The sequence below is a fragment of the Artemia franciscana genome, chromosome 10 (genome assembly GCF_032884065.1).
Source record: "Artemia franciscana chromosome 10, ASM3288406v1, whole genome shotgun sequence".
Taxonomy (NCBI): domain Eukaryota; kingdom Metazoa; phylum Arthropoda; class Branchiopoda; order Anostraca; family Artemiidae; genus Artemia; species Artemia franciscana.
The window spans coordinates 4,078,252-4,099,968 of record NC_088872.1 but is presented as its reverse complement, the minus strand read 5'-3'; the positions used below and the strand labels follow the sequence as shown (position 1 = coordinate 4,099,968).

The 21,717-nt window shown below is 33.6% G+C and overlaps 2 protein-coding genes across 3 annotated transcripts in view; one reads left to right on the top strand and one right to left on the bottom strand.

Moving 5' to 3' along the window:
• The window catches only part of LOC136031677 (protein transport protein Sec24C-like), a 53,735-nt gene extending 41,813 nt beyond the window's left edge, over positions 1–11,922 (top strand). The window contains exons 10-11 of the mRNA XM_065711354.1: positions 6,676–6,872; positions 8,561–11,922. Of these exons, the coding sequence (XP_065567426.1) occupies positions 6,676–6,872; positions 8,561–8,707 (344 nt within the window). The 3' untranslated portion in view covers positions 8,708–11,922. The remainder of the gene's footprint in view (positions 1–6,675; positions 6,873–8,560) is intronic.
• Positions 11,923–14,630: 2,708 nt separating this feature from the next.
• LOC136031678 (uncharacterized) overlaps positions 14,631–21,717 on the bottom strand; it is a 28,435-nt gene continuing 21,348 nt past the window's right edge. For both annotated transcript variants that reach the window (XM_065711355.1, XM_065711356.1), the window contains exon 3: positions 14,631–15,152. In XM_065711355.1, coding sequence (XP_065567427.1) covers positions 14,682–15,152 — 471 coding nt within the window. In that variant the 3' untranslated portion in view covers positions 14,631–14,681. The remainder of the gene's footprint in view (positions 15,153–21,717) is intronic.

Genomic DNA, 21,717 nt, shown 5'->3' with positions numbered 1-21,717 from the left:
GGCGCCAAAAGAAAATAAATCAGGGTATTGTTTCAATATTAAGATGAATAACAAAAATAGAGCGGTGCTCTACTTTGGCACTATTAACGATATTCACGCTATTGCCCAAAAATGAAGGATCATTTTCTAATTAATACAAGCCATTAAATCAACTAAGACAGGGTCTACAGCTCTTTTCATTCTATTAAATAATAAAAAAACAAGTTTTTTTTAACTGCAAGTAACTTGCGACATTAACTTAAACGAAACTTAAAACGAACAGAAATTATTCCATATATGAAAGTGGCTGTCCCCTCCTCAACGCCTCGCTCTTTATGCTCTTTATCACAACTCTGCTTTTTAAAACAATAAAAAAAACTTTAGCGTAAAGAGCGAGGCGTTGAGGAGGGGACAGCCACTTTCATATATGGAATAATTTCTGGTCGTTTTAAGTTTTAATGTCGCTCCTTACTTACAGTTTAAAAAATGTTGTTTTGTTTTATTTAATTTCTGAACGTTTTTGAATTATGCATGTTTTGATTTTGGTTCACCGCACATGAATAATTAGAAAGAAATTTGTGTATTATATATGTAAACAATGGTCAAAGTCTGTAACTAGCAGTCCCTCCCCCGGGGACTGTAGGGGATTAAGTCGTCCCGAAAGACATAATTATTAGGTTTGTCAACTATGCTGAACAAAATGGCTATCTCAAAATTTTGATCCGGTGACTTTGTGAAAAAATGAGCGTGGGAGGGGGCCTGGGTGCCCTTCCATTTTCTTGGGTCACTTAGAAAAGGCACTGGAAATTTTAATTTCCCTTAAAATGAGCCCCCTCGCGACATTTTTGGACCACTGGGTCGATAAGATCACCTACTGGGAAAAAAAAACAACAAAAAAACAAATAAGCATGCATCCGTGATCTGTCTTCTGGCAAAGAAAATACAAAATTCCACATTTTTGTAGGTAGGAGCTTGAAACTTCTACAGTAGGGTTCTCTAATACGCTCAGTCTGATGGTGTGGTTTTCGTCAAGAATATGTTACTTTTATGGTGTGTTTCTCCCTATTTTCTAAAATAAGGCAAATTTTCTTAGACTCGTAACTTTTGATGGGTAAGACTAAACATGAAAAAACTTAAATATTTAAAGTCAGCATAATAACGCAGTTCTTTTGATGCAACTTTAGTATCAAAATTTCATTTTTTTAGAGTTTCGGCTACTATTGAGCCGGATCGCTCCTTACTACGTACAGTTCGTTACCACGAACTGTTTGATTAACGAGGCGCCCAAGACTATTTAACATTCAACATGTTTTTTTTTCAAAATCAAGGGGGATGGGAAAACTTGTCGTTTCTTTTTTAATTCTTTTAGTAAGAATACCCCCAATAGAAACGTAAATATCTCTAAAAGAATCTATAAATGGAGTAAGCACAAAAAAAAGAATACAGTACAAGGTCATGTGCCAATAAATAAGGAAACTGAGAAGAACAGTAGGGAAAAGGGGTTGCACTGACACTAGAAATGTTTCAAATAGTTCAAATGTTGTTATCCAGATGTCCAATTATCAAAATTGTTTTATTTCAGTGTAATTGCTAATTTTTTATTTTTTTATTTTTTTTTAGACCAGGGCACATCTTATCGAAGAAGTTGTCGTAGAAACTTCAATAAGGGCTCATTCGATTGGCAATTGAATGGGATAGTGCCCTTTTTAATAGTCGAATGTGATTGGAGGTTAGCCAACTCCCCTCTCACGCCCACTATTTCCCCAAACACATCCAATCAAAATTTTGAGATAGACATTTTGTTCAGAGTAGTTAAACGGTCCAGAAATTATGTCTTTGAGGATGACAACGCCCCCTTCAGGGCAAGCGTTGTAAGTTATGCCGTTGGGCATATAAGATTTTTATAGAAAGGGTTTTCATATTAACTTCGAATGGTTTTCATTTTATTGGTAATCAGAAGTTCTAGTGCTCTTTTTAAGATTCAAAGTGATCGGAGGGTGAATACCCCTTCCTCACACCTCGTAATTCCCGAAATCCATCTAATAGAAATTATGAGATGGTCATTTGTTGTCGCAGAAAGTTCTACAAAGGCTCAATCAATTGGAAACTGAAAGGGATAGTGTCTGTTTTACTAGTCATTGGTGATTAGAGGGTATTAAGTTGGAGCTTTCAGACAATACTTAAAGAGGGAGACATCTTTACAAAAGGCAATGTGTGCACACTACTGCTAGTACTACTGTTACTGCTACATTTACTACTACTACTGCTATTTCTATTGCAACTACTTGTAGGGTTAAGAGCATTGAGACGAAAGTTTAAAGAAGTATATGAACATACAGGTTTCAAAAAAGACATATCAGTAATGTCATATCAATGGCTAATTCTATTAAGCTGAAACTTCCAGGTCTTGATATGAGGGATGTTGTACTGACCAAAGGGCAATAGCTTAAAACTAATTTTGCTAGTAGTACTACCGCTATTCAATACTACTACTGTGACTACTATAACAGCATGCCTAAGGGTATGAAGGGGAAATTTTCAAAAAGTTCTGAGGGGGAAGGTGAACTGAATCAGAACAAGTCGGTTGACAAAACAAAATACGTTTTAAATGCTCTCACTTTTCTTTTGTTTGAAGTTTACTTTCCAAGAAGACACTACTCCATCTTCAGTATTTGTGAGAGGATAGATGGCGCTGAGTCTTTTTGTCGAGATAGGCGCCAGTCCTCACCCTTTTAAGTTAACCATGCTCTTTGTTCCAGCCGCCACAACGAATTCAGCCCCCCTCCCCCATTGTGATGTTTTTCTGCTACCACACTACTCCATTTGTAGTATAAAGGGGAAATTTGAATTAAATCCAAAGACGTTATGTACCTGCTCTTTGCCAAAATAACGTATCTCAAGAATTGATTTTGGTGTTAAGCTGGAACTATGAGAGAATGCATAGAGGGGAGGATTATCTCACAAAAACGCAATACGTGTACATTACTGCTAATACTACTGTTACTGCTACATTAATATGGTTACATTTGATATGGGTTATCAAAAGGGCATATCAGCAATGTCACCAATTGCTAATTGTATTGAGTTGAAACTCTCAGGACGGGATGAAAGGGATGTTCCACTTACCAAAAGGCAATAGGTTAATACTACTGCTTCCACTAGTAATACTGCTAATACTATTAATACTGTTACTATATTACTATAGTACTACCACTATTCAATACTATTACTAGTAATATCAATACTACTACTGTGACATATTACAATATGCCTAAGGGTATAAAGATGAAATTATCAAGGAATTTGAAGGGGGAAGGTGAACTGAATCACAAAATGCCGTCTGTATGTAGGTTGTCAAAAGGGTGTAACAGCAATATCCTAAGGAACAGTTTGGTATGTGAAGTTATCACAACATAGGCCTTGTTGTGAGGGATGTCCAACTAATTAAAAGAAAATATTTGCATCCTAATGCTACTGCTTCTACTCACACTACTACTACGGTTGTTGTTATTACTACTTCTATTACTACTACTGCTATTAAAACTAAGGGTATTAAGGCGACAATTTTCGGGTATATAGAAACTGTATAAAACTAATTCAAAACACACTATGCCCTCACAGGTTGTTAAGTGGACGCACCAGAAATGCTCAGGAACGGTGTATGGTATTAATCTGAAATTTTTAGCATGTGCTGAAGGGGAGATTGAAGAAACCGAAGATCCTGTGTGCATACTGCTACTAATGCTTCAACAACTATTGCTACTTTACAAACTAAGGGTATTAAGGTTTAGTTTTTAAGGAATATTTAGGTGGATCTTAAACTAAATCAAAACAAACTACGAGCATTGGACTTTCAAAAAGGTGACAAAGCAAAATCTGAAGAACAACTTATATTATTAAGTCAGACCTTTAATGTTAAGTTGTGGGGGATTTAGAACTAGCCAAAAGGCATTGCTTGTATACTTCCAATACTACCAATACAGTTACTGTAACTAATGACGCTAAGGATATTAAGGCGATACTCAGGGAACGTTTAGGATGAGTTTTAATTGAACGAAAAAATGTATGAATGCAGGTTTTCAAAAGGGCATATAAACAATATCTTAGGTGCTACCACTCTATAATAGCCATGAATATCGTTGAAACTTTTCAAGGAGATAATTCGATTCAAAATTAAAAGTTCTGGTGCCCTTTTCAAGAGTAACAAGAGATTGGAGGGCAAGCAGCCCTTCTCTCGAGCCCTTTCATTTTCCAAACGCATCCAGTCAAAATTTTGAGACAGTTGTTTTGTTCAGCATAGTAGAACGATCCAGTAACTATGTCTTTAATGATATTGGGCATGTCCACCCCCCCTCCCAATGCTTGCCAATAAGACACCTTAGCATTATGTCAGGAACGACTGGGGTTATAAAGTTGAAACTTTTGGGGAAAAAACACTACTGTTACTACTTCTACTATTATAATTAAAATAAATAAAAAGAGTGTAAGTGCATCCAGGTTGTCAAAAAGCATAGATAGAATCTTTTGGGAATGATATTAAGTTTCATTTTTCCGGTCAACTTCAGGAGTTATAAAATTAAATTGAAAATTACTGTTTGCTTCCAATTGTCGAAAAAATTTCTCCAACATACAAGTATAGAAAAAAACCGAAAAAAAAAAAAAATATGAATAAGACTGCTATGTCAATAAAAACCGAACAGAAATTAATTTAAAAAGCTTTTTCTACAAAACAAGTTTTTCAAAGAAAAGTAAAGAGCTTAGCCAAAGCGAGCAGAAATAAAGGAAAATAATCTTCCAAGCGTAAAACTGCCAAAAATCGCTATCAGTAAATATGTAAACACAAAACGATTAGAAATTGCAATAAATAGCAGATCAAACTCAAAACGAGAAAAAATTAACATAAGTAGGGCTGATAATCCCCAAGCCTTTTAAAGACTAGAATATAATTTGCGCTTTACTGAAAAATAGGTTTTAAACGTTTTCACTTTTTTACTTCCATAAATAAAAAAATTATCAAAATTTTGAGGAATTTTGAACCCCCAAAAAGTCAAGTGATCTTAATGAATCAGATCTATTCAGATCTAACGTATCAGAGAATTGTAGAGGTTTTAAGCTCCTATGTACAAATACGGTATTTTGCAATTTTTTTTCTTTTTTTTGCCAGAGGAAAGATCATTGATGTGTGATATTTCTTTTCCCACGAGTGATCGTATTGAACCAGTGGTCCTAGAAGATAAAGAGGGCTCATTTGATCATAAATCAAAAAATACAGTGCCCCTTATGCGCGACCAAAATAATTGCATACAAGTTGTCCATTGTTCGCATATAAAATTCATAATTGGAAAGCGCACGGAATTTTTTTAGAGGTATTTTCTGCGTGGGTGATTTTTTTTACAGGGAGAACTTTCCGTGAGAATATAAAAAAACAGTTAGAAATTAAATAAAAACCAGTTTATTCAGCTGAAAGTAAGGAGTAATATTAAAACATAACGAACATTAATGTTGTCAATATTTTCATATGAGTGGGGGGGGGGCTACCCTTTCCTCAAACCTCGCTCTTCACACTAAAGGTCGACTTTTTTTCGTATTTTTTTTAGAAAGACTACCCAAGTACATGGGCCGTTGAATTTGAATGAAATGTATTTTTGAAGAAGTTCAAGACTTTAGCGTAAAGAGCAAGGGTTGAGGAGAGGGTACCCCCCTCACATACGGAATAAGTTCTGTTTGTTTTAAGTTTTATTGTTCCTCATTACTTTCAATTGTATAAACTTTTTACTTTTGTTTATTAGTGTAAGGTAACAGTATTTTCGGTAATTTCAAAGGTTTTATGGGTTCACCAGATTTTTTTTTTCTTTTTTTTTGTAAGAGATTAATTTTGATGTCCAAACTGCATTTACACAACAATCCTGCTCATTCAATAAGCTACTGCAATTAATTGCAATATGCTCTAATGAACACAAGGATAATAGTTGCGCTTTTTCAGTGAACAGTTTCACTTAATTAAAATAACCTGTATTGAACGGCGAGTTAGTAATTTTTTAAATTATCGACTGTGTTTGATCAATGCAGATCTATTCCGGAGCGATTTTCGGCCTAACAATGCTTCTTTATTAGGCTCTTTCTGCGTATTTTGTGCTGTCTTCTCTCTCTCTCTCTCTCTCTCTCTCTCTCTCTCTCTCTCTCTCTTTATACACACACACATATATATATATATATATATATATATATATATATATATATATATATATATATATATATATATATATATATATATATATATATATATATTATATATATATATATATATATATATATATATATATATATATATATATATATATATATATATTATATATATATATATATATATATATATATATATATTCGCTTGGCGAATGTCTTACTACAGATGTTTAAATATATTCAATTTCATTTAAAGCGCTTGTTGATGCATTCATCTCCTTACGGCTTTCATGTTTGAGTGTCCATGTTTTATGCATTTAAAGTATTTGGCAAGAAAACGCAGTTTTTTCGGCGAAATATTTGCTTGTATTTCGGGGATGCACTTTCTTGAAACGCTAAAAAAGACGCCGGTCTGTTTATCGCTTAACAATAAGGCAATGATTGTAAATAACGGGAATTTATTAAAGTCTCGCGACACATATACTGCTCTACTGCACCTACTTTTTATTTTAGAAAACGGAGTGTACATGTTTATTTGGATTGGTAGTGCCGTGAGCCACGAGTGGCTAAGGGATGTGCTAGGAGTCAATTCCTTCAATGAAATTCGTTTGGAGCAACTTGACCACTTTCCTGAGTTAGATAACCCCATGTCAGAGTGGGTGAGAAGCGTCGTAGATCAAATCTTTGATGAAAGACCTAGAAGTATGAAGGTAATTGCCTGCCAAATGTGCTAATACTTTATATCTATTATTCCCTATACACCATATCTTTTTTTTTTTTTTTTTTTTTTTTTTTGTATGATAAGAATGTATCTTGAACATTGGCCAAAAATATCTGCCATTTTGTTTACTATTCTTAGCCTTATCCCTCTGTTTTAAATCTTAGTGTCTCTTGAATTTCTTTTCTATCATGGTAGGCCGATTTGTTTTTAAAGTTTTCAGTAAAAAAATCAAACTAATATTTAAAAAGAATGTTGATAGTGCAATAGACATGATAAGTGATGATACGAGTCGAAAGAACTGAGAACATTTGTTTGAATGCATATAATTTCGTAAAATTAAAAAAAAAATTGAGTAATTCTCAGAGTAAATTTTTTAAAGCGGTTGTAAAGATTTGAGCAAATAAATGTGTGATCCGTAAAATTGGAGCAAATGAAGATAGAAAGAAAAGAAAATCGAAAGGAAAGAAAGTTCAAAATATCCTTTTAGTAGAAAAGGAGAAGTGTTCCTGTGGTTATGCTACAACAAATGCGCTCTTGAAAGAATACCAAGGGAAAACGTTCAAAACGCACGTAATTTCCACAGCACAGCTGAGGGTGGGCAAGCTAGTTATTAATGGCATTCCTTCACAGAAAAAATGTTTAGCACCTCTACAAAAGAATATGTCATTCTAAAGAAATGACTTTTTGAACGACAATCTTTTAGAACAATCTTTGACTTTTATGAAAAATCATTTTTTTTCTTTTTGAACGACAATAATTTAGCTAAGGAGCAATGTGATAATGAAGGGGCGACTCGACCCAACAGTAGCCGAAACCTTTGAAAACGGAATTTTGATAACAGCTATTGTAATGATAATGGTATGTTATCAAAAAGGGATCGTCAGAGATATCTAAGTCTTTATGGGCATTGGCGATTTGAATTGGCCAATTGTTAAAGTGATTTTTTATTATCTAATTTTTTTTTTCAATATTTATTACCTTTAGTTTACATCGTTACAAAGTCTGTTGCATTAGTATTTGTGTTCCTATAAGAGTGGATCGTGTTCCTTTTTCACTTTTTTTTTTTTTGGGGGGGGGGGGGTCTTAAGACTACTCTTTGCTTTAAAGCGAGTGAACTCAGTTTTTTACCATTTTTTTTTTCGAACGATTTTTTCCAGGATGACATTAGTAGTTCAAAATATGAATAAAAACATAGGCACAAAAGTACAATGTATAAACATAGCCCACAGCAATGAGTCCAACTGGCTTGTCAAATAAAAATGAGTACAATGAATAAAAGTAAGTAACATAAGTAAAATAAGTAGAAATAATAGTAAAATAATAGGTAAAATAACATAAGTAGAGTTTTGGTCACTTCTTAGACGGATCACTCCTTACTTTCAGTTCCTTACCACGAATTGTTTGATTCCATTGAGTTTTAAACATAGAAGCTAGGTTATGCCTTGAGAATCTTGACCTAGTTGGAAAAAAGTAATTCAATTATAACGAGTATAATGTAACTTCAAGTGGGATGATCGTGATAAAAAGGAAAGTAATGTAGCAAATTTTCAAGAAAAAACTTTAGTCTTTTTGGAGATAAAAACAAATTATATTTTTGGGCCTAAATTTCTTAGGGGATGGGGGGTCGGACCAATCAATAGAGAATAAGACGTATATTCAGTTATAATTTTTTTTTAGATGATCTTTGCGAAGCCGCACGACAAGATGGAACTAATCATGAAACGGTTCTTAGTTGAGGATAGTCAAGATATGAACAATACTGGGATGTCTTATACAGGCTTCCTACCGCACCTACACAAGGAGATTAAGCAACTTTTAAATTAACAGTTCTGTGACTGTCGAGTGCTGATGTGCTTTACTTCCGGTACGATGTTAGGGAGTATTGAACTTGATTGCCCCAGTTTGTTATTTGTGAAAAAGACACCATCATTGCTTGTTAACATTCGATTGAGGGCAATTCGAATGAGGAAGGACAATGGATGGATTTAACTTGAATGCATAAAGATACCCTCGGTGATAGTTTTCTTTTCTTTGAAGTTTTCTATTAAAGTATGGCTACTTAATTGTGGCTGTTCTCAGCATCTTGCATGGAGGGGTTCTGCTTTTGGAAAGATGCGCTATTTGAAAGGGTATTTTCTTCGGCTTTCTAAAAATCGTTGAAAAACGAAAAATTTGAAGAATTCAGTTCAAAACATAGAATTCCCCACCCCACGGAATTAGTGAACTGGCATTTGTGTTTTCTTTTTAGTACCCTTTTTTTCAAAATTTGGCAAAAGGAATATTATAATATTTCCATGAGATAGGTAAATTTGTCTCTGTGTGTCGGAATTTTTTGAAACAATTCAAACTAATGAAACTTTTGTTCTGTAAAGGATTGATACTCTGACAGTTGTATTTTCCTGTCAAAAAATATCTTCCTGTAGGCAAATATTCTGCTCGCCTTTGTTTTGGATAAGAACTGAATAATCCGTTTTCCGGTAGGCAAAATTTTGTTTAAAATTAAATACAACGCTTCTGCTGGTGCACAGGTAAAAATGTACTGTAATGGTGTTTGTTATGTTTTTTAAATGTTCTAAGGGGTCTTTTTTGACAGATTTTCTTGGAGTTTAAGGGCATTTCGATCACTATCAGACATTTACACCTGTAATTCGTATTGCGAAGATGCATGGTCATTTTCATTTGAAAAAATATAGTCTTTTGTCAGAACTCGGTTAGAGTTTTCCTTTAACAAAATAGAATTTGCCTTAACAGCATAACATTAATAAATTTTGCAAAAAATTGTTTGTTTTCGTTTGAATAAAAGATAATGCATTGGTTAAATCCCAGCTTAACTCTAAAATTTAAATTAGTTTACCAATAAAATGGTAACAAATGTGTCCTTTTCACTTGAAAAAGAAAATGTGACACATTTTGTCGAAACTCAGCTGACTGTAAAATAAAACTTAAGTTAACAACATAATGGTTATAAATTTGATAGTTAATTGGTAATATTAACTTGAAAAAATTTAGTCTTCGTTCGAAACTAGGCTTAACGATAAAGCACTTACCTCAACAACAAAAAAAAACGATAAATTTTGGTAGCAAATTCTGGTCTTTTTGCTTGAAACCTAATTTTTTGTGTCGGAACTCGGCTGAAAAGTAAAATGGACTTGATGAAACTTAGCTTAACTTTGCTTGTCTCGTTGTGACGTAAATTCAGTTTTCAATTTCTATACAGAAAATGAAATTCCTATGTAAAAAATGATTGCAAACAACATAGAAACTTTGTTTCAGAAAGTAACCTTCCCAAGAATTCCCCATTTCCTTTAAACACTTTCTTACGAACTCTTCCTACCCTGTTCGGGTTTGACTTGATTTAAAATTAATGTAAATTTCACGAACATTATTTTTTCAGAATCACCATTTTTAAGCACTAGCGTATTTTACGTTTGAATAACTTTTGTAACGTTTTCTTTGTAAGCAAAATGTAAAGGAAGTCTCAGAAGGATTCAGCTACTAGGTTATTTACATCTGAGTATGGCCATGACTTTTCTACTCCAAAACAAAAGTTTCAAGGTAGTGATTTTTATTTCACAAGTTTAAATTCCAAAGGAAACGTTTTGAATTTTTCGTTATGAAAACATAGGGAAAACATAACGAATATACCGAACGGTTGTTCGGTATGAAGTTCACGCTCTGTAATAAAGTGATGCAAGTGAAACATATTTATGCTGCACAATGTTACGTATATCACATTCCTGTTGATGTCACTGTTTATAAATTTCACGGTGCTAACGAAACTATAGATATTCTTATCTATAACTTAATATAAATTTAAATAATACTTAAATATAGATAAAAAGATAAATATAGAAATATTGATTAAATATAGATAAATATAGAAACTTAAATATAGATTTAAGAAATTTTTAACTTTTTTGAAGGAAATGGAATAAGATTTTCTACCTTGAAGCAAGTAAATAAAAAGAAGTTTGTTAATATATTCTTGCTTTTATGTCAACATTTTTTCTTCCGCTTTGTAATTCTGTATTCCATTCTGGTTAAGAAAGTCTCCCGGCTTTATTTCAGTTGTTAGTTACCAGATCTTACATTCTCAAAGTCGTGGCTTTCCAAAGTAAAATACGAATTAGAGATTATAAGTGGGAGGGGGGTGAAGCTGATACTGAAAGGGAGTGCGTTTTGTTTAGTTTATTTTCTGTTTCGTTATCTTGATCCGTCAAAGTTATGTATAGATGGGTCAAAAGGATGTTTCTGTTGTTAATGTGCTACTAGTTATTGTTGGCAATGGGAGGAAGCACGGATAGTGGAAAACAAGAATTTTCGTTGACGTTATTTGAAGCAAATTATTTAGGGCCAAATTTATCGAGGAACCAAGAAATATATACATATAGACCCTAAACAACATATAAAGATTTAAAAACGCCATAATAAAGATTTACTTTCTATTGTAATAGACTAAATTCATAAGACGATGTTCTGCATTGAAGTGATCATTCTGGTGTTCAATTCAGTCTTGTATATATGCTCGCATTTCAAAATACCGCAGTCAAGGTTTGATGATGTAAACGAGAAATTGCATCTATTCTGAAAACATACAGAGCTGATAACTCTTTTTGCTTTATTTCTCTTTTGTTTAAGTATATCGTATTTGAGAATCTTTAAATTTGTTTTCTTAGTAGATTGAGAAAATATGTGCCAAATGTTTACTGACCTAATTAAGATTGCTATTAAACAGCATCAGTTAAGTCATTATGTATACTATGATCTGACATTTGAGGGGGGGAGGGCTTAGGACGTTTTTGGAGGAGAAACAAGTCTGATCTTAGGTGAAAGACCTTAAGTCTTTTCAAGATCTTCATGTCTTTTCAATCTTGAAAGATCTTAAGTGAAAGGAACCCTTTCCCTATGTGAAGGTTTGGTTTAAACTATAATAAAGGGCGTTTTGACCATGTTTTTTTTTTTGTTCTTTTTTGGCTTAAATTTAGAAATATATTTGGGGGCGGGGGGTATTCCCGTTAAAAATATGTTCTTTAGTATTTTCATTGCTGCCTTTTAGAGAGTCATCCTAGATCAAAATACAATTTTCTCCAAAAATAGGGTATCAGCTAGATTTGCTATCAGAAAATTATCGGCCACGGTCTGTTGTTTGATGTCTGCAAATTTATTAGATGTCTTTTTCGTGTTTAAAGGACAATGTTTGTCAAAAATGTCCATATAACGTAGTAACTTCTAACTGCAAAAGATTAAAGACACTCAAGTCTGGTTTAAGGCATTTTGTCTTGATTTTTTTTGCAGTGTTGTCAATTAGGAGAGGGTAAAATATTTCTATCCTCCCTCCCCCTAGAATTTTAAAAATATTTTGGGGCGGGGGGTATTCCCGTTAAAAATATGTTCTTTTAGTATTTTCATTGAAAAAATGACAAATTGGCTCTATTTATTGAAAAATACATTTTGTCCCTCCCCCTTTATTATTTGTGAATAAAAACCACTGTTTTGCTGAGAAATTATTCAACTGCAAATATTGTCTTGAAACCAATTTGAAATATATTAACAACCAATGCCGGTTTGGCGCCAACAATTAAATGAAAATAACCCAGGGAATCCCTGTTTCATGAGTTTGTTAATTGGTCTCCTGTGTTAAATTTTAGTTTATGCTTTTGGATAATTATTAAAAACCATTTGAGACTGAAAGTTCAAAATTTTTGCTAATCCCAGAAAAAAAAATATCTTGAAGTAAACAAAGCTTTTTATTTTTTGCAAAATTGTGGATTTGGCTTTTTTTTTATCAAATACTGCGGCAGTTGTTGGAGTTATTAGAAATATATTTCGGTATATCAGCGTTCTAATTAAAGGGAGATTCTGTTTTTGCGAAATGGTTGTACTACATTTGTTACTTTTTTTCAAAAGTACAACATTCTATTTGCTAAAAAAAAATACTGTATATCCGTCGATTTGTATGCAATTTCTCAGTATTTTTCACTTTTGCTTCAACTAAAGATGAACTTCAGAACGGCATAGGACGAAAATTCCCGCCAGTAGGGGAATGAACCCCGATCCCCCGCATGATAGGTGGGCATTCTTAGCATTTTACCACCGGTAACCTAAAAAAATATTTCTTTCACCACTCCACTGTGGTAACTGGTTTTAAGTGATCATTCATTATTCGATCTTTGATTTATTTTTTTATTTTTTTGTTTTTGAAATAGCAGGAGTAAAAAAAGCCATGATGAAAAGAGGGTCGACGGTATAGGCTATAGTCACTGAATGTTCCCATGTATAACTCATTTGTGCTTTGGAAGGGTTTATTCTATTTAATCTTCTTCTGTTTTTAGTTGGTTTTGTATTTGTGATTTAAACCCTATCTTTTATTATCTAGTTTGTCTGATGCAGTGTCATGGCAATTAGTTTCTGAATTTGCTTGAAATTCAGGGATTATATATTGATGGTTTCAGAGTTGATATACAATAAGTACTGTTTTTAAATAAATTTGTTTTTTTTTATTCTATAAACTTTTTAAACATCGTTTTCCTATTTCGGTTTTAGTTTGCTATTAATGTTCGCGTCCATAAACAGGAGCAAAGACTCATAAAAACGTTGGGGGGGGGGGAATGTATATTCATAAATGGGGAGGGGGGAGGGTAACATTGTTTTTTTTTCAATTTTATCAGTAGAAATGTAAAAAAAATTCTTATTAATGAATGATAAAATATATCTGTACGTTTTTACATGCTTTATAGTTTGTATATGAAATTGCAGTTAAAAAAATTTACTGTGTTTTAAAAGTTTTTTTTAATTACAAAAGGCACTAAATGTAGCAATTTCCTTTAAAATGAGCCATTAAATAGCTCTCTATGATTTTCCAGTGCCCAGCTAGCTGAGGAGGAAAAAAAAGCCATCGAAGTAGAATATCTTAGTTCAAGCCACTATTCTTGTTTTTAAAGGCAATATATTTTCTTTTTCGTTCAAACCAGGAGACTATAAGTTTCCTATATACAAGTTTCGGACAAGGGTGTTCTAACAGTGTCCTTTGGTTTTTGATCTGGAACTATTTTAAGGAGATACGGGTTATTATATTTCGTAGTATGGGGCGTGATCGTCTCTTACTAGGTTGCTAGCTACCGCTGCAACTCGAGTTATTCTCTCTTTTACTTTGTTCTGTTGAGACCATAATATAGTTTCAACGTATAAAGTTCCACCCATAACATGGCTTAACGAGTTCATTGAATCGAAAGGAAAACCAACCTAGTTTAAAAATTTTCAGATATTGTTCTAGTAGGATTTAAAAAATTAAAGTTATTGCTCAACCACCATAAATGCATTTGCAATTTAAAGAATAGCTTTAGCGATTCTGAACTGAAATAAAATAAAGTTTGTTTCGTATTTATTTTTTCTATGGAAACATAGCTTAACGTTAAATAGATGCTCACTTTAGGAGTTAAGTCAAAAAAGTTGCGTCCCAGGTGACAATTATACCTCTAAGCTGAAAGATGAACTAAAGCAATTTTATTTGAAATTTTCAGGGATTATTCTAGTTTCATTTCACAAATCAGATCTTTTTTTAAAACCCTAAGAAAATTTTGCATTTTATACAGCTATATTTACATGTTTTTATCCTATTTTGATTGTTCTATTGTCCTTCTCATTACAGAGCTCTGCCACAAGCGTGTACACAAAGGGGGAGGGGCGGTTCTGGCCCGTTCCGCAATTTTTAATAACTACAATTTTCGGAGAATTGTGATTAGCTTAATAGCTACATTACAAATTTATTTCAAAAATAAAATATAAAAAATTTATCTGACTAGTGCAAGCTAGGTATATGACACGAGCAGGCAGAAGGAAGTCTGAAGCTATCAATAAACAAACCCTTCTCCGGGTGACAGGGGTCAAATGACAAAATCCTGTGGGAAGCAAACTTCTGAATACAACGGCTTTTGTAGCAAGGTGCTAGCAGCCGACAAGCTCCTTCTGGGTTTCTACAAATCTCTACCCTTTGAGTCTGTGTGCAGTGACTGGGGTCGTTAACAATCACTCTCCATTCACCATTTGCGTTCACAGCCCTTAAAGGCCTTTCATATGCTACGTCAGATGGGCAGATGTATCCTTCTGGCCCAATCCAATGGGTTGTATCGAAGGTGAATGCTCCTGTGTAGAAGGAGTAATCAAAACTTTCTTCTTGTTTTTTTGAAACTTCATTGACGAGGTCTTGGGCAGATTGATCTTTCAAATCGGAGTATTGACGAGCCAGGAAGATGCTTTCTCCTAAAAGTTTCTGAAAAAAAAAAAGAAAAAAATATAAGCTACATGAGTCGGTGCCAAATTTTATTGGTTAGTGTACAAATCAACCATTAGGAAGCTCTTTTATTCCATATATTTCATGGCCTGTGAGACAATGTAAAGTTAATTGGACATATTTTGGGGGTCTTTCGCGCTTCGTAGCGCCATGATCCACAACACCAAGTGAAGAGCTTCAATAAATACTTTGAAAGAAGGACCAACCTCTTTTTATGACGGAAATAAAGGATTTAATGTTACTCTTAAGGGAGGAGAGGTCCAATGCGATGTTGAAATGTGCTTTCAAAACTGGCACTTGTTTCCTCATTTAAAGCGTTTTTAAAATATGGAAAATGGCACCAAAGAATTTTGCGGGGGAGGGGGGTTACAAAAAGCTTCAAAACGCATCAAAAATTGGTTTATATTCATTTTTGTTACGTTTTTACGAATCAAGCAAAAATTAAGAGGAGGTTCCAACCCCCTATCCCCCCCCCTGGATGCGGTCTTACCATTAGGTATACAAGTTTAGTTGTTTGATGACTATATTTTCTACAGTGGTTCAAAATCACCAAAAAAGAAAATAGCTAATATTAATTCCTTCAAGGAAAATGAATTCTTTTACCCGTGATATATGAACCCGACAACCAATATCCTATGTTTCCTATAGAGGTCCGTCTATTATACAGTCTAAAAATAGACCTACGGGTAATTGCGATTCCAACAAGGAATACCACAACCACTTCTGTGATAAGAATAAAATAAAAAATCTCTTCTAAGCCCACGTAAAGTAGACTGACCACAATGAAATTATCGAAAACAGGTTGACTACTGATATTTCTCTATATTCGTGGAGTTAATGGAGATCAACCTCTTTTTAAGACGGAAATAGAGGATTTAATGTTACTCTTAGGGGAGGAGAGGTTCAGTACGGTGTTGCGTTCTTTCTAAACTGGCACTTCTTTCCTCATTTAAGGTGTGTGTAAAATGAAAAAATGTGCTGTGAAGTGCTGCAACATTTTGCACTTCTCTTTTATCAACGGGCTAAACACACTGAGGGGATGGGGTAGTAGCCCCTAAACAAACGAGAAAATTAAAATGCATTAGCATAAAAATGCGCTTATATTGTGTTTTAACCACATCCCCATTCTAGAAAAAATATCTTGACCCTCCCTCCTTGGGCTTAGATACAAATTTCCCTCACATTTAAACGAACCCGTCGAACAAGAAAAAGGCTTTGAGTTTTGATGCCAGATTAATAGTTTTTTGCACGACCACTTTCTGTCATATGAATGAGAAAGTCCGTATTTTGAAGGACTTTAGAGTCAAGGCACTAAAACAGGTCAAGATGTTTTACTTTGTTGACGATTTTTTGCTGTCGTACGAATTAGAAAGTCCGTATTTTGAAGGAGTTTAGAGTCAAAGCACTAAAACAGGTCATGAATGAGAAAGTCCATATTTTGAAGGGCTTTAGAGTCAAGGCACTAAAACAGGTCAAGATGTTTTACTTTGTTGATGATATTTGCTGTCTTACGAATGAGAAAGTCCGTATTTTGAAGGAAAACATACCTTTTCCGCGTGCTGTCGTACGAATTAGAAAGTCCGTATTTTGAAGGAGTTTAGAGTCAAAGCACTAAAACAGGTCAAGATGTTTTACTTTGTTGATAATTTTTTACTGTCTTACGAATGAGAAAGTCCGTATTTTGAAGGAAAACATACCTTTTCTTCTAAGAAAAAATATGTTTTAGAAAAAAGGACTTTAGAGTCAAAGCACTAAAGCAGTTTAAGACTTTTTTTACTTTTTTACTTTTACTTTTTACTGTTTTACTTTTTGACGATTTTTTGCTTTCTCACGAATGAGAAAGTCCGTATTTTTAAGGAAAATATACTTTTTCTTTTAAGAAATTTTTTTTTAGAAAAAAGGACTTCAGAGTCAAAGCACTAAAACAGGTCAATAAGTTCTACTTTGTTGACAATTTTTTGCTGTCATACGAATGAGAAAGTCCGCATTTTGAAGGACTTCAGAGTCAAAGCACTAAAAAAGGTCAAGACGTTTTACTCCGTTGACGATTTGTTGCTGTCATACGAATGAGAAAGTTTGTATTTTGAAGGAAAACATACTTTTTCTTCTAAGAAAAAATATTTTTAGAAAAAGGTACTTTAGAGTCAGAAAACTAACACAGTTCAAGAAGTTTTACTTTGTTGACGTTTTTTGCAATTCCCTTACGATTATCACTTTTCTGAGCTCTCTCTGTCGTTTTTTAACACAATTGAATGGCGGAACTTATTTTAAAAGCTTCAGAGATTTAATTTACTTTTTAGGCCTGAAACTTTGCAGTGTATATGTTTTTCATCAAGAATGTATTTTCGACCTTTCATTTACGCATTACTTCTCCATTAGGTGAATAAGAAAGCGTACACAATGCGTGGCCATATTCAGGGACTTGTAGAAAGGGGTAATTTTCCTCTTCCCTCCTAAGGGTCAAAATATATAAAAAAAACTAAGATTAACTTTGGTAAAGATGCCTTATAGGTAATGCTCTCATTTTCGAAAATTACGCAGCAGTCCTCTTGAAATTGGTATATTTTTGTAGAATCAAAGAAAATACCTATACGAAAAATCAGTAACGTTATTCTACGGATGGTCTCGGATGTGTTTTACGAACCAATTAACGAGTTCTCATCGACTTTTTTAATCACTATATGCAATTGTGCCTTTTTTTCTGAAAACCCATGACCTTGTTCGATTGATAAATACAATTTTCAGCGAAGGGCAACACAAGCTATTAAATCTCATTTTTTTTTTCGTAGTTTAGGCTTCTTTAAGCAGAGAATTTAGTTTTGTTATAATTCTATCCCCTTCTGTACCGCCTAACACGCTGAGGGAGTCTACAAAAGGCATCATCACTGCATAAGCAGAATTTAAACTAAATTTATGTTTTAACGTCGGTCTTTGCTTTTATTTTTATTTATTTTTTATTTTATTTTTTAGTACTATATGGTTCAAGTTGATCAATTTAAGCTATATGAGTCTGAGCTGTTTATTTTTCCGATCCAGAATGAAAACGATAATTTTCTCTGAATCTCATTAACCAAAATTTGTTTGGGGTCGGGAATAATCGGAAAATCATTTTTTTTTTTCGGTCGATCGTGATGTGAGATTTTCAAAAAGAGCCAAGGTATCGAACTAATGATAAGAAACCATATTGTGAATTATTTGTCTACTTTATTATATAATATTGTGTCTTGCCCCTCCTTCCTTTTATATGTGGATTTTGAAGTCCACCTACTCTAAAAAAGCTGGCTCTTAAACCCCCCGTCCTATAATAAGGATTTGACACACCCTTTCATTAGTATAAAATTTGCACAGATTGCTAAAGTAAGAAAAAAAGCAAGACAAATTTATTTAACAGTTAACTAAGTAACACTACATTAACAGTAAAGTAACAAATCAAATTTACTTAAATTACATAGTCGGACCATAAATCACAAAAAGATAAGATCTCGATAGAAATAACACTTGGGGCTACCCACTTAAAAATTGTGATTAGATTGCACATAACACGGGCGGAATGAGTAGGCACAGTGTGGCGGAAGTGTACCAGGTATGGAGGAATAGATGACATTTGGAGATGTAAACCAGATGGCGGAGAGTTAAAAATTCCGCAGATTAGCCCCCAAACATTTGGATGATATTTATGGCAGTCATTTTAAACTTCAATAATTGTATTTTAGGTAAAATTAACCGGGGATAATTTGGCATTTGAATTTTGACCAGTATAGAGCAGGAGCCCCTAATTCATAAAAATATGTGGGGCAAGGATTTTTCAGTTCTTTAATGAAAATCCCAAAAAATGATGTTTTTTTCAATGTTTTTTTCAATGTTTAGGGGAGGGGTTCAAATTTTATTCAGTAAAAATTACCAGAAAGGTAATTTTCTAGATCTAGGTGGCAAATGCCTTTCCTTCCCCAATTTGGCGCCACTTTTGCACCGGAGCCAGATTTAATCAAAAGTCCACAATTTTTCTTTTTCAAAGACAATCTTATAGCTACTGAGCAATGTGGTAACGAAGGAGCGACTCGACCTCTAGCCGAAACTCTAGAAAACTGAATTTTGATTTCAACAGATGTCTCAAAAGAATTGTCTTTTTGGTTTATTTGAAAATATATAAAATTCACTAAGTTGAATGTTACTCATAAAAAGCTACGAGCCTGAGAAAACTTGCATGGCTTTCGGAAAAGTGCAAGTGATCTCAATAAAAATTAAATTATCAGGTTTAGCAAATTAGAGAACTTTACTGTAGGTGTTTAAGCTCCAATCTACCAGAAATTTTTTTTGCCAGAAAATCACCAATGCGTGTTTATTTGTTGTTTTTTTTCTCAGGGCTAATCGTATCGAACCAATGGTCCTAGAACATCGAGAGAAAGCCCATTGAAAAATAAATCAAAAGTTCTCGTACGTTTTTTAGTCACTAAGAAGATTTGAGTACAACTAGCCCCCCTTCCATGTCCATTTTTCTTCAGACATCTGATAAAAACTGTAAGATAGTTATTTGATAAGATAGTTATTTGATTTCATTTTGGATCAATCGAATGACCCAAAAGCAATACTTTTGGTGATGACATTAACCTCCAGGGTCCCTCAGGAAAGAGCTGCAACTTATGCCCATATTGTTCACACATATTATTCAGGAATATACCGAAATTTTGGGGGGTAGTTTTCTGTATGGAGGAGGGGATTTTCTATTTTGAGAAATTTCCGTAAAAAGGTAATTTTCAAGAGGGAATTTTTTGGGAGAAATATTGCACCTGGGGGGGGGGTGTATTTCCTGTGCATGATTTATAAAACCATTAGAAATTAAAAATAGAAAAAAAAATTCATCGGAGAGCAAAGGGTAACATTAAAACTTAAGAAAAGAAAAAATTATTGTGTACTAGGGGGCTACCCCATTCTCAACTCTCGCTCTTTACGCTAAATGTTTGACTTTTTGTCCTTTTTCTTTAAAAAATGTTACTCAAATACAAGGGACGTTGGTCTTGAATGAGAAGTGTTTTAAAAAACTTTAGGACTTTAGCATAAAGAGCGAGGGTTAAGGAACGGGCAGCCTCCTTATCTACAGAATGATTCTTGTTCATTTTAAGTTTTAATATTGTTCTGTACTTTCAGTTGAAAAATTTGTTATTTTTGTTAAATATATAAAGCGTTTAATGTAAAACCACAAAAAACATCAAAAGTGAAAAGGCCAGGAAGGTTAGATAGCATATATTTGAAAAATTTGCATAAAACTAGAATAGAATAAGAGTGGAAAAGAAAAGTAACAATTGCTATTATTCAAAATCAAATACCCTTTCTTTATGTGGAAAAAATATGAATATGTGTGAATATGTGGAAAGATGAAAGTGGAATAAAAAGGAGGAAAATAGGGCCTCTAAACAAAAATTGGTGGATTGTTTGTTGGCCTGCTGGTGATTGGAGATGTGTCTAACGGAGCGAATAATTCAGGATACAAAGAGTGTTTTTTATTCATTTTGTATTGTCTTTTATTTAATATTAATAAACTTCTCTGTCTTCTTCTCTTCATATGAATGGCATCAATGTAACTCAGAAGGCAGTTATATTTCTAATAATACAAAAAAGTAATTATCTCAATCCTATGTGCAGAATGGAATTCACTAAGAGGAATACAACGAGGAGAGTAAAAACAAAACAATTGTGTGCAAAAACACTCATAAGAAAAGCACACTAGTCAGGTTCTTATACTATATTATGCTCGTTATTTATGTATTTATGATATGCTTACCGGTATACAAATGGGGGGGGGGGCTCGATAATCTGGGTTTTATTTTACATGCAGTCAGCGGAAGGCCTTTGGAATTTCCTACAGGCTACGCCCTGCCCTAAGGAAAAAAAAATGATGACTCCGGATTCAGTATTAAAAAAAAAAAAAAAACCTGGACATTATGATAATTTGGATTTTTGCATTGGATACCCATTTTATCTGCATGGACGAACAGATTGAGGAAGTTCTATGGACTTCTCTTCAGAACAAAGGGTTAATTTGATAAGAAAACGCTTGGTCACCTATATAGTGCGTTTTTTGCTCTTTACATTTTCTTCCTGGTTCCTATTTGGAAGAATTTTTTGTTTCCAAACGGCAACAAATTCATGAAAATGGATTCCTTAATAACTGGATTTAGGGTTGGATCCGTTTCAATAGTAAATTTTTCGTTGAATTATCTTTCATTAATGTGACCTATATAATAATTAGCGGTTTCTTTTGTCTGTTTGTCTTATTGACACATGAGTGTGACCCTGATTAAAAATTGATTTCTGTTTTTCTTTTTTAAGCTTTTCTTTTTCTAGCTTCATTCTCTTCCTATTGCCTTTTGTATGTATTAAATAAAAAAACAAGTTTTTTTAACTGAAAGTAAGGAGCGACATTAAAATTTAAAACGAACAGAAATTACCCCGTATATGAAAGGGGCTGCTCCTTCTTCAACGCCCTGCTCTTTACGCTAAAGTTTGACTCTTTCTCTCAACTCTACTTTTTGAAAACAGTAAGGGG